General features: G+C 31.6%; 1 protein-coding gene across 3 annotated transcripts in view; it reads right to left on the minus strand.

The window, feature by feature from the left end:
- LOC127718317 (hepatocyte growth factor receptor-like) overlaps window positions 1-12,646 on the minus strand; it is a 132,076-nt gene that overhangs the window by 67,059 nt on the left and 52,371 nt on the right. Inside the window, exons 13-19 of one of the 3 annotated variants that reach the window (XM_052224326.1) lie at window positions 11,820-12,008; window positions 10,980-11,049; window positions 9,576-9,779; window positions 7,818-7,982; window positions 5,433-5,673; window positions 4,502-4,529; window positions 56-800 (exon numbers count right to left, since the gene is read on the minus strand). The exons of 1 other annotated variant lie outside the window; for it this stretch is intronic. In XM_052224326.1, the coding sequence (XP_052080286.1) occupies window positions 410-800; window positions 4,502-4,529; window positions 5,433-5,673; window positions 7,818-7,982; window positions 9,576-9,779; window positions 10,980-11,049; window positions 11,820-12,008 (1,288 nt within the window). In that variant the 3' untranslated portion in view covers window positions 56-409. Of the gene's footprint in view, window positions 1-55; window positions 801-4,501; window positions 4,530-5,432; window positions 5,674-7,817; window positions 7,983-9,575; window positions 9,780-10,979; window positions 11,050-11,819; window positions 12,009-12,646 lie in introns of those variants that run through there. One more of the 3 variants, XM_052224317.1, reaches the window with a different exon arrangement.

Raw genomic sequence — 12,646 nt, forward strand, 5'->3', positions numbered from 1 at the left:
TTTGAAAAAATGCTGCATTGAATTCTATGATGCGATTGAATAATAATAGATGTGATAAAGTAAGCCGTATGATGATAAATTTTATTAGCATGACATGTGTATCGAATTACCCGCATGTGGTAAGTTTCGAGACAAAGAGGTTTGAAAGCACGTCCTTTAAAACATGAAAAACATAACAGGCAAAAAGATTACATATTGTCTACTTAAAAATTCTTTATTTGTACCAGATTATTTAAGTAATATAGGTTTGATAATATTCAAATTCGTGTGCATATTGTTTTTGGTAAACCACATTAGTATTAAGATATACAGAATAGTCAATTTTACATGGAATGGTATGTACAGACATAATGTTAACAACAGATTTCTCTGTCATTCAAACTGATTCCTCCTACTTCTTGAGATTTATCTAATCATTAGATGACTCCTTGATAAGGTTACCGAAATTTGTCATTTCATTTTTCTTGTCAGCACTTTCCTGTTGAAACTGATCATATGGATCGTTTCGTGATATTGGTTGTTCGTATCCGCTAAACAAGCTTAGATAATCATTTCTACGTTTATTGCTTTGTAATTTGTCATCAGCATTTATTTCATTATTCATCATGTTCGGTCTTTGCTTTTCATCCCTTGTATGTTGAAGCTGATTGTATGGACTTTTTGGCGATCGTTGTCCGAGTTCATCGTATCCATCATTTGCATCAAGATAACTATTCCCACGTGTATTGTTTTCATCATCTTCATTTATTTCATCATATACTGACTCATCAGGCTCAGTATATTCGTTTCCATCTTCCCTTCTGACAAAACATAATTATAATAATTTTAATGATGATAATAATTAATAGTAATTTATCTGTTTTTTTTTTAAAATGTATCAATTGTCATAATTGTGATTCTATAATATAAAAGAAATGATATGGGTATCCATCCATGACACAAAATCAGTATATACACACAAAAAGCAAAAAATAGCGATTTTATTGCTACATGTATTCTTTGTATCATTGGATACATAAAAGTGTATTGTGTACAAATTAACGTAAGGCGAAGAATTTCTGGAATTAATCTTGTACGCATGTACCTTTTTAATATTTTAAATGAAGAAAGTTAAAAAAATTAACGATATTTTACACTAACATCATGTGAGATCCATTATGATTATGAAAACATATGTTGATAAACTGTTGATCAACACGTTTTTCAAGATTCTCATACTTTCCACAGAAAATATTTCAGAGGAGGAGTATTAACGTTTTCAGATAACACATTACTATAGGTTGGAGTTTTTTAGAAAATGAACAGAAAATGATTTTTCATTTTTCACTTCTTTTTTCTTTCTAAATTACGAAATATGTACATTTTTAACGCATTTAGCAGAATATGCATTGACGTTTCAATTAAATAAGACACATAAAGTGTGCATATCTACAACAGATATCTTTATATGATGATATTATTTGTCTTTATCTATATCACACTTGATGATAAAAAAACCTATGGAAGTAACAAAGGAAATTCACGAAACCAGAGTTGAGTCTCTATTTGCACATCGGTTAACAGCATTAACCAAAAGAAGATGAAAAAAAAAACAAAAACGAAAAGCTGACGATTTGACCCTTTGGACAAGGAGTGTTTTAAAAAGCAGACAACACTCGAAGGGTTACAATAACTTGGATTTAGTTTTTTTCTACTGCATATATAACTGAAAATCCAGAAACTATGATATGAGTGCACACTCGAATTTAACGTTTTTCAATTATTCTTTTTGTTAAGTTGTTTGTGTATTTAGAATACATATTCTACTTCAATTATATAAATAAATTATTCATGTCAATGACATATATCAATCCAGAATTTATCATTCTTTTCATTGGTTTCTATTATATTTGTCCTTCAATTGAACTGAAATGGCTTTTTTCATGGAAAACGTCTTTTTAACCCAGAACTGTGTTTAGTTGATTTTTCTTACTACCAAATGGTGATAACGATGTGTTTATAGCTATTTCTAAATACTTTGAGATATTTTGATGTATATGTAAAACTATGAATAAAAGGAAAAAACAAGTACTCGCAGAAATGTTTGAAATTTTTAATCTTAATAGAAAATAAACATGTCAGGAATATCGATATAATACAAATGATAAGTTTGGTTCATATAATTCAAATGATACGCTTGTTAAATTCAAGGTATTCCATTTGCCTGAAATCAATTTTGATGATACTCCATACTCGGGAGCATTTTAATAATTTTGTGGTAGCGATGAGCTGCTATGACTTAAGTACCCGTCCTTGTTAGATATTTTGATTATTAAAGAATATATTCCCTATCATATATTCTTTTCACGTCATTCGATCTTTGGTCGGGAGTTGTCTCATTGGCAATCGTTCCACATCCTTTGAATATTCTATAGCTGTATTGTTCGATTCGAGGATAGTTAAAACAGATTTCAAAAATATTTGATGTATTTGCTATTGGTTTCAATATCATCTTTCTGGCTAAGTAGTTTCAGATACTTATGATATGGTAAGCAAACTTATCATGTATGTATTATAAATTTCCCAGCCTTATTAAATATTATGAAGCTCGAAATAGTGGTTTATTTTTAACGGCTCTTCCCTTCAAATCAATATATAGTACATTTCCCCAAGACTATCCACAAACTAGTATGAAAATATCATTAACACACAAATAAATTTATGTTATGCACTAAGTTATATTTATATTCCATTGAAAATCGAAGCACTAGGAAAGAGAAGCAAGCATTAAACTAGTTTTAACATTAAAGATGTTTCTGTTCATATATTCATTCAGCAGAACATTATTTTGATTTTATTTGTTTGGTATTCTCTGATAATATCACTCTTTATTGTCTTTTAATGGTAAACGAGCGGCAAAAGATACCAAACGGACTTTTAATCTTATAATTCGAAAGTAAACTGACAACGAAATAACAAAAAAAAAAAAACAAGAAAACGACTAGAGGACAAACAACAGTATACATAACACAACATAGAAAACCCCATCAAATACCGGGGATAATATCAGTTTTTCCGGGAAGATAAGAAGATCCTGTTCTACATGTGGCATCCGTCGTACTGCTCCTGTAAGTAAAAACCCAGTGATAAGTCTAATTTGGTAGGTCATCTTCAGGGAAAACGAGGACGGGATTTGTGTCGTACAGTTGTACAATATCCATCGTAATCTGTGAAAAAGATATTCCATAATGGTAAACCAACTCGTGAATGCGTCCGTAAAATTTTCGAAGGGATAATTTCAACTTCACCACTTGGTTTTATAGCTTCCTTGTGAGCAGCAACCCTCTATCAACATGATCAAGGAAATCATGATAGGAAACGCAAGCCCTGGAATATAGTATCAACAGGGAGATATATACTCCATTTGCAGGCTCTGCTGAAATGTTGCTCCATTGAAATTGAAAGTTCACCATTGGGTAGCTAAAATCATCTCTTTTGTCGTACATTTTTGTTCTCAACCGACCCTCGTTGTCAATTTCTAGATGTAAGTCAAGATATGAGGCAGACGTAGCAGTATCTGTTAATATACTTTATTTCAAGTTCGATGGGATAGTTGCGTTCAACATACTCACCAAGCTTTGAGTTATTTAGTGCTGATAATTGTCTAACATTGAACGTCACATGCAGACCACTAGATACCTGTCACCATTTGTTCTAGAGGATAATTGATTTTTTATTCGTATTAATTTTGACACCATCTCGCAATATATTCAAACAGTAATGTCCTTCATGATATTTGAAAAATATACCTTATTTCCTAACATTAAAAATTTTTCCATAAGCAATTCTTAAGATTCATTTTTTGTTGCAAAAAAAAAAAATGCAACAAAAAAAAAAACCCATGTAATTTTAAAAATACTTTTATTGAATTTTATCTCTCATGTGGCTTTTCGCATTTTAGAAAATTTCAATCGGAGAAATGAAAATGATAAAGAAACATGTATATCAAGATTTTAATTTTTTCAGCTTGAGCTATTCTTAAAGTTTAAGAGGTGTGCTTCGTGTATATTATATCCTATGTCTAGTAGTTATCAGCAAATGAAAGTTGTAAATGCACAAATTTATCTTCATGTAATCACGGTTTTGTCTATCATGTCTATTGTGAAAACATATCCTGCCAAATGATTGATGAATGCATCGAATATAGCATCCAGTAATAGAATATATTGTAAAAGAAAGGCTGAAGATACCTCTATGACAGTGATAGTCAAACTCATAAATCGATGACAACGGCAAAAAAATTACCTAAAGAAAAAGAAAAGTATACGAAACACAAAATAGACAACTAAAGACTGAGCAACAGCAACTTTAAAAAAAAATAGGGTGATCTTAGGTGCTCCGGCAATACTACCAGTTTCTGCTCTACGTGTGGCATACTGGGAATTATGTATTGTTACACGAGTAAGTTACATGGTTAAACTACTGAAACAGATCGGTTGACATATCGACAAGTACATTTTACCTCAAGTTTCCTATCCTTTCACATTCACCTGAAACATATACAGAAACATCCATGTAACAGTGTTTTTGCAACCCAAAATGACATTATTCATAACAATTTAATATGTCGAAATTATCAATCATCTTTGTTTTGGTATATTAAATGAAATCTAATTTAGCAATAACGCCACAATGACGAATGGATTGTGAACGTCGAACAAGCTCTAGATTTTACTGATGCAGGATCGTATATTATAGAGTTGTGAAAGTTACAAATATAAAGACAAAAACAATCAGAAAATGAATGCACTAATTTAAAGAAATAGACAAGTGTAATCATTAAAGTGACTTTTTAAAAGATGATTAAAAATACTTGTACAAAACTTATTTCAAATACTAGTATCCAACATGTCTTATTTTAATTTTCAATTTAACAAATATTTTGAATACACTGTCAGTTATATTTCTCAACACGAATACAAAATACTTATTGCAATGATGAATGATAAACCATTCATTTATATTATATTTATATTTCGTAGTTTAGTGTGGCGTCCTTTTCGCTGAACTAGTATACATTATTGTTTAAAGCCAGCTGAAGCCCGCCTCCGGGTGCGTGATTTTCTTGCTTCGTTTAGGACTATTGATGGCCTTGTGCTGTTTTCTGCTATTTAGTCGGATTGTTGTCTCTTTGCCACATTCTCAATTATATTTGTCGGTTTTCAATGCCTTATTTTGTTAGTAAACGAACTGTCCAATTATTTGACTCGAGCACCACTGATGGCTCTAATGTAAACGAAACGCGCATCTGATGTACGAAAGCACAAGCCTGGAATATGTTATAAGTAAACATGAGTTCTATGTCCAAATTGCATCTTCTATTTGAATATATATTTCATTTGTTTAGTTATTTTTTACGATAAAACTAGGCCTTATAAATATGAGCTAATTACCTTCTCTCCTAGCTTTTTGTATCATTTCTTCCTTAGCCTTTATTTTCATTTTGAATTCATTGACAGTCTTAGTCTTCTTTCTCCTCAAAACTAATACAGCCGACATGCCTATGATAACAGATACAACTAATCCAGCTGCTAATATTCCAACTACCATGACAAATGTATTGCCATTTTCTGTAACTGTTTCTGTTTTGTACTGTATGTCACCAATATACACCTGTATCTTTATGACGTTCAACTAGGTTTAAGAAAAATGCAGTGTGGGAACATTGTGAGATTCAAGTTATTTTAACGCTAGTATAACACAGTTTTTAAAAAAAAATATGGGTCTTAGAAAACTCATTGTTTGATAAACTTTTATCTTAAAATGATTCTGTTGTAGACATGGTAGAGTATTTTGAAAATAATGGTTTTGTTTTTACTGTTCGTGTCGGTCTGTGCTAGGATATTGAGGTGTGATTTGTGATAACTATCTCATCTTTGCAGTTTGTCGTCAAATTCAGCTAAACATAACTGTAACTAAATTCGGTGAATCAATCATTTTCCTTTTTTTACATTGGACCATAAGTTGTGAAATAGCACCGGACATCATCACATGCATAGACAACTTTTATAATTTCAAAGAGATTTTTGATCAGTCTTCACATTATCATTTTGAACAACATACGTGTATGCTATGTTCAAGTTCGTCAATTTGCAGTTGCGTATAACAATTCTGCGGTCAAACCATGGTTATGAGTTTTATGTAAACAACCCTTTTGCACTTTCTATGGTATAATTTCGTCAATTTTGTTGATATTTCTTGTTTTATATCCGAAATGTGTGCATAATTGTCATATCATGCTAATATATTGATTATGTATGTGCATCTATTCTGCAGAAGTTTTTATGGATGACTTTGTGTGCGTTTAGCAATTTTGACTAGCCAATAAGAAAATAGCATCAGGGATAAACTAATGTGCATGTTTAGATATTTATAGTGCGCTTGTGTGAGTTTAAGCTCATGGAGTCGGTGTTTATTATATTAAGAATGTAGTTAAATGTGTACTGATTGATATTTTGATCTGGGAAGACATGATTTATTAATAAGTTAAAATGTGCTTTTTATGTTGTAATGTTACACCACTGTTACAGGTTAGGGTGAAGGTTGGTGCCTGTTAAAACATTTAAACCCGCTGCATTTTTATGCACCTGTTCTAAGTCAGGAGCCTGTTGTTCAGTGGTTGTCGTTTGTTTGTGTGGTTCATAAGTGTTTCTCGTTTCTCTTTTTTTTTTATATAAATAAGTTCGTTGGTTTTCCTGTTTGAAATGTTTTACACTAGTCATTTTGGGGCGTTTTATAGCTTGCTGTTCTGTGTGAGCCAAGGCTCCGTGTTGAAGGCCGTACTTTGACCTATAATTGTTTACTATTTACACATTGTGACTTGGATGGATAGTTGCCTCATTGGCACTCATACCACATGTACCACATCTTCATATTTATATTTGCAACCGCGAGTACTATTAGATCAGTACTTTTTGTTTGTTTATGTGTTCGATGTTTTTGTGTTTCTTGTCGACCAATTTTTTTATTTTTAAATTATTAGTCCCCGTGATCAATATCATCAATAACACAAATGTCTTATATACTCCGAAATTAGACTAACACAATAAAGAACTAAGGTTTAGACTCAATCATGTAAATTTGAGCTCAGAGATGTTGGCTTATTTTTTTAGTCCCTTATGACTACAAAAAGCCCTCAGAATTCTGCTCTGTACGCAACACAGTTATATAGTCTTATTGCAATGTTTAAGAACTGAGCTGATACCTTTGCAGGTGGTCTCCTAGTCCTTAAGGATATCAGCATTTAAGTTGTCAATGTTTCAACACTGATTTGGTTAGCAGTATATGTTTCTTAAATTTTTGTGATAAATTAACATATTTTTATGAAGAGAACGTTTCTCCCTTAAGTTAAATTGACTTGGGGAGGGAGGTGAGTGGGATGGGAGTAGGGTGGGGAGTTATCATTCATTTTATGTCTAGTTTGATTATATAGCTCTTAAGTTTTTAAAATATATGCATTGATGGCCACAATATTTTGGGTTTAAACGTAACCGAGGAAATGTAAATCAATTCAAGTGCTTTGGAAGCAGCATATTTATGAAATGTTATTTCAGTTTTGTAATTGTTTTGGTTTTTTTTTTATTCAGCTGGTTGCACATTGACATATACCTCCTTTTTAACTTTTGAATTATAAGAAACATAAACACTTATTATATCGTTGTAAAGGAAAATACATTTTAATGTATCGTAGTTTTGATTTAAGCTTTACATATGGCAGTTTTATGGGATTGAACATGTATAACAATTCTGAAACATTAAATTAAATGTAAGTTACTTACAATAACATGAACTGTATTATCATCTGTATAATTAGTCCGAGGTACTGACTTAGGTGGATAACAAGAGATGTTATACATACTAATATCAGTTATGAAACAAATTCCATCCAATCCAACATGTATATGATAATCTTCACGACGTGCAACATTTAATATATTTCTACCCTATAAAGAAATTTTGTAAATATTGCACTTGTATTTCTATAGCGTATCATATTTGATTTCCGAGGTTCGAAATTACAGTTCGTATGAAATTATAGAACCCCAGTATAATGATTTTTTATCCTTGTGAGTTTGTAAACCAATATAATTTTATGTCACAGTTAATTTTCCCATAATCTTTGTTCCTCAAGTGAAAACTTACTTTTCGTCTAAAAATCTAAGCACAATCTTTTGCAGTATACGTATTAAAGGAAGGAAATGTGGTATGATTGCCAATAAAAACTGTCTTCCACAGTCCAAAATGGCATGGATTTAAGCAACTGTAGGTTATTGAACAAAATTTAATCATGAGCATAACTCATACCATAAAGTCAGATAAAAAAGGTCCCGGCATGAGAAATGTGAATGAATTCTAACAAAAAAAATTAACAGCTTAAATTTTGACTAAACAACAAACGAAAAACATTAATGGCACACAGCAACCAAGGCCTGATTACCCTTCTCTGTTCAAGTTTTACAATTGTCATCAGATTTCAAGAATTTGAAAAATATTTATGCTTATTGTCATAATTTAAGAATTTAATGTTGATAATTTTGCAGTTTTAAGGAACAGAACATAATAAAATTTGTTACCGTTAGTGGACATTTTATATTTGACAATTCTATTGTGAGTTCACATATAATGCATAAAACTAATCATTTTGTCGATTTTATGTCGCAGAAGCGAGACATAGCGATCGTTGATTCCGTCGTCGGCGTCGTCAACATTTAGGTTCTGTCTGTGGTTAAAGTTTTTTTAGACATCAATTACTTTGCCAAACCTTCATGGAATTTAAAAACATTTTAGACAAAAACTTTCTTATGACAAAACATAGCAAAATTTTTAAAATATGCATTTCTTTTTTCCGTTTTATACTGATAAATGAACTTAGTTTGATTACAGTTAAGATTAACATTCAGTGTAATGTTAATGTTTTTCAGTCAAATATTCATGGAATTCTACGTAAATTGGACAGAAGCTCTTTAAGATCAAAACATTAAGACATTATCCAGAGCAAAATATATAGTAAAAATATTTTTTGTCTTCATTTTTTTAATTTTTTCATTTTACTCAAGGACTTAGTTTTTTTTTAAATTACACGTAGATACAGGTTAGTTCTAGTTTGTGAGACATCAATTATTTGTCAAACCTTCATATACTTTTATAAACTTTGGCAGAAACTGATTTATGATTAAGAGATAATGAGGCATAATTTTTCATTTTTTCAATATTTACTGTTAAATAGACTAAGGTATTGAAGTCAAGCTTTACAAACATTCTAGGATTAATTGTTTTGTCAAGAAAAATGTGTAAACCTTCGTGGATTGTTTAAACATGGACAGAAGCTATTTTTCAATATCAAGATAGCATCTGAAGAAATAATTCTGTATTTTATTGATGAATGGACTTACTTTTAATAGTCCCCATTAAATTTAAAGTCATAAATTTGAGTTAAGTCTCACTAAATGGTTAGCTGAAGTCCAGTGTAATTCGTTAATTAAGACATACTGCAAAGCTTCTCATTTAAAAAAGCCTACTGTATTTTCGAACTTTACCTTAATTTCAAGAGACGATTGCTTGTCATATAGATAAACGTCATGGAAATTTTCAAAAGTAGGGTCGTCCACATATTCTATAGTAACTTGGATTGTAACACCATCGAAATAAACTTCAATAGTTTGATTGTCAGGCTCATTCTGTAACCTTGGAGGTGTTTCACATTCAGTTGAAGTATCTTCAGGTACATCACATGGGTTATCCTAAAATAATATTTGATAACAAAACTTGCAAAATAATTTTGCAACGGTTGCAACCTTTCATCTTTCTTCTGCTTTTAAAATTGCAGTATATATGCTGCGGTCATATTCATATCACACTACATTTCAGTTAACTATGTAATCACTTCTGCAGGCATCGCAATTATCAAATATCAGAGAATGAACAATGTCTCTGACTTGTGAAAACAGTCGTTTACAGTAAACAATCATTAGTTTTTCAGCTTGCATGCAATGCTAGTTTTGTTGTCTATACATATTAGGGATGTCAACGAGTACTCGAGTATTCGAGTATTGCTCGGTAGTACCGAATATCGAATATCAAAACAATACTGGACTATTCGGTTTCCTGTTAGAATATTGCTGTCTTCATTATGTAAGATTGATCTTCTTGAGAACCTCTTTCGGAAAATTAAATAGGCATCACTGATTAAGCATACTAGTAAATAGAATACATTTTGTTTCGAATGCTTGTGTTGAATTGTCATTTAAAATGCCTCCGAAAATACGTGGGCTATAACTAAGCTAACAATTTAAACTTAACATGTCACATCGGTACCGTCAGAGCAAATATTTTCGTCTGAAAAACTGTAATTTACAAAGTTGCAAAACCGACTGTCCCCAATAATAGTTGACAAGAAAATGTTTCCTAATAAAATAACTTTATTTGTTGCATCCTCTGGTGACCCTCAGCGAATAGTTAAAACTTCTAATCCTTACGCCTTTGTAAACATTAAATGTGTTTTCTTAAGGATTACCAAGGATTTTTTTCCCTTGTTATAATTCTTAAATAGGTGTTCATTAAATTATATTGATTAGATTGTTGTTTTTTACTTAATTAGTACTTGTCGGTAATGAGCTATTAAATATGGTGTGTAATTCCTTGCCCCAGATACTTATGTAGATGGTTTTTCGTCCGTTGAACAACAAACCACGGAATGTAAAATACGTCTTTTTGTCTTTCCGTGTTGTAGATATATTCCCGAGCGAATACTCTAGTATCGCTCGATAAAACCAACGAGTACTCGATTAGTAATTGTTTACCTAGTTGACATTCCTAATACATATATAACTAAACCAAATCAAATCAATAATTGTAGATGGAAATAATTTTTAGTTTTTCATGTACCGAGACAGTTTTATGTAAAACAAATCGTGACAAATTGTATTTACTTGTGTACTTACCACTCTTTCTACTGTTATAGCCCCTACATTATTGAAACCATTGCCACGAATTGAAAATACTACGCCTCCACTGAAGAATAAAATCGGAGCGTTGTAAAAAAATCGCTTGAACAAGTGTTTACCATTTAAAAGAATATGTGCTTCATTTTAAAGTTACAGTATACCGATTATTGTGTATTTCATTTCAGCATTAACAGTTGAAATGGGATTTACATCATCAAAATATCAAACTTACACCACAAACAAAAGAAAGCGTCAGTTTTGTTAACAATTATTTCGTGCCTTTCATATTTTTTCTTCATATTATAAGTAACAGAGTTTGCTAGTGACCTAACACGATATATATGGGGTTAGTAAATTCCATATGGAGTGAGAGCGAAGATCGAACCCCATATGAAATTTACTGACCCCATATATATCGTATGAGGTCACTAGCACACTGTGTAACAAATTTATCTTACCGACTATCTTAACATGTGGCATTTAGGCTAGTAGCCTATCAAAGTGATCAAGTCTTTAATATAAAGAACCTGCTTCCATTGGTCTATACAAAAACAAATGCCAACAATAAAAACTTGTTAGATTTTAAAGTGTTTTATTAATTTGTTTCAATTGTTCATCATCAATTTCTTCAACTGTTGTCCGTGTGAAACGTTTCCGATTTTTCATTAACGCCGTGTTGTTTCTATAAAGGGGCGTTACACCACTACTGACCGTGTATTAAAATAAACCAGGCCTTCTAACCCCATATGAAATATACAGGGTCTCCACGTAGTAGCTCTTTACCAATCATACTCTTAGAAATGTAAAGGAGTTAAAATAAAATTTATATACGCTTACCCTTGTAAAGCCTTCGGTAATTCAGTCGATATGTCAAATGTTGGATCCGGTAGATATTGAAACGTTTCTTTAAGTGTCAAGACTGTCAAGTCATCAATAACAACGTTCAGCTGAGTCATATTTCGAGGTTCCACTGATTTGCCTGTTTTGCATTTGATGATCGTTGGACTGATTGTTTTTGGTAAAACACTGTAATAAACACAAAACATTTGTATACGACCGGAACGTTTGTTCGGTAAAATGCTGTTCAACGGAACTATAAACAACTATTATGCAAGTGGTAGGTTAAGCTAGCTATAAAAGCAGGTTTAACTCACCGTTTTCTTCGGAAAATGACTGTACCAAGTCAGGATTATAACAGTCGATTTTCACTCGTTCTGTTGATTGATAACGTATGATTTTTTCAGTTTTTGATTGATCCGATGATTAACCAGACGTATCGAAGACATACAAGGACGGATGATCGAACAAAGAGCTGTTACATAAACATTACAATGTACAAATAATGTCGAGTACCATTAACCACTGTGACATATTGGAAAGTGGACACTCTGTAGTCTAAATTTGTTTGTCCACTTCATTTCACGAGTTTGTTTAAAATTTTGTTAAAGTTAGTGTCACAAATGCAAATCTTTTAAAAGCTTTCATCATTTTGATTACTAAGGTCGGCCTTTACAGTGTTTAAATCATTGCATTTTTTAACCATAAGGGCAATTTGTGAAGTGTTATGAAGCAAAAACTGTATTTTACTTATGTAAACATCCAATAAATCAAGTCTAAATATACAAACAAAGTGAAAACCGCGAAAATCGGTCGAAGTAACAGGG

The sequence above is a fragment of the Mytilus californianus genome, unplaced genomic scaffold (genome assembly GCF_021869535.1).
Source record: "Mytilus californianus isolate M0D057914Y unplaced genomic scaffold, xbMytCali1.0.p SCAF_1, whole genome shotgun sequence".
Taxonomy (NCBI): domain Eukaryota; kingdom Metazoa; phylum Mollusca; class Bivalvia; order Mytilida; family Mytilidae; genus Mytilus; species Mytilus californianus.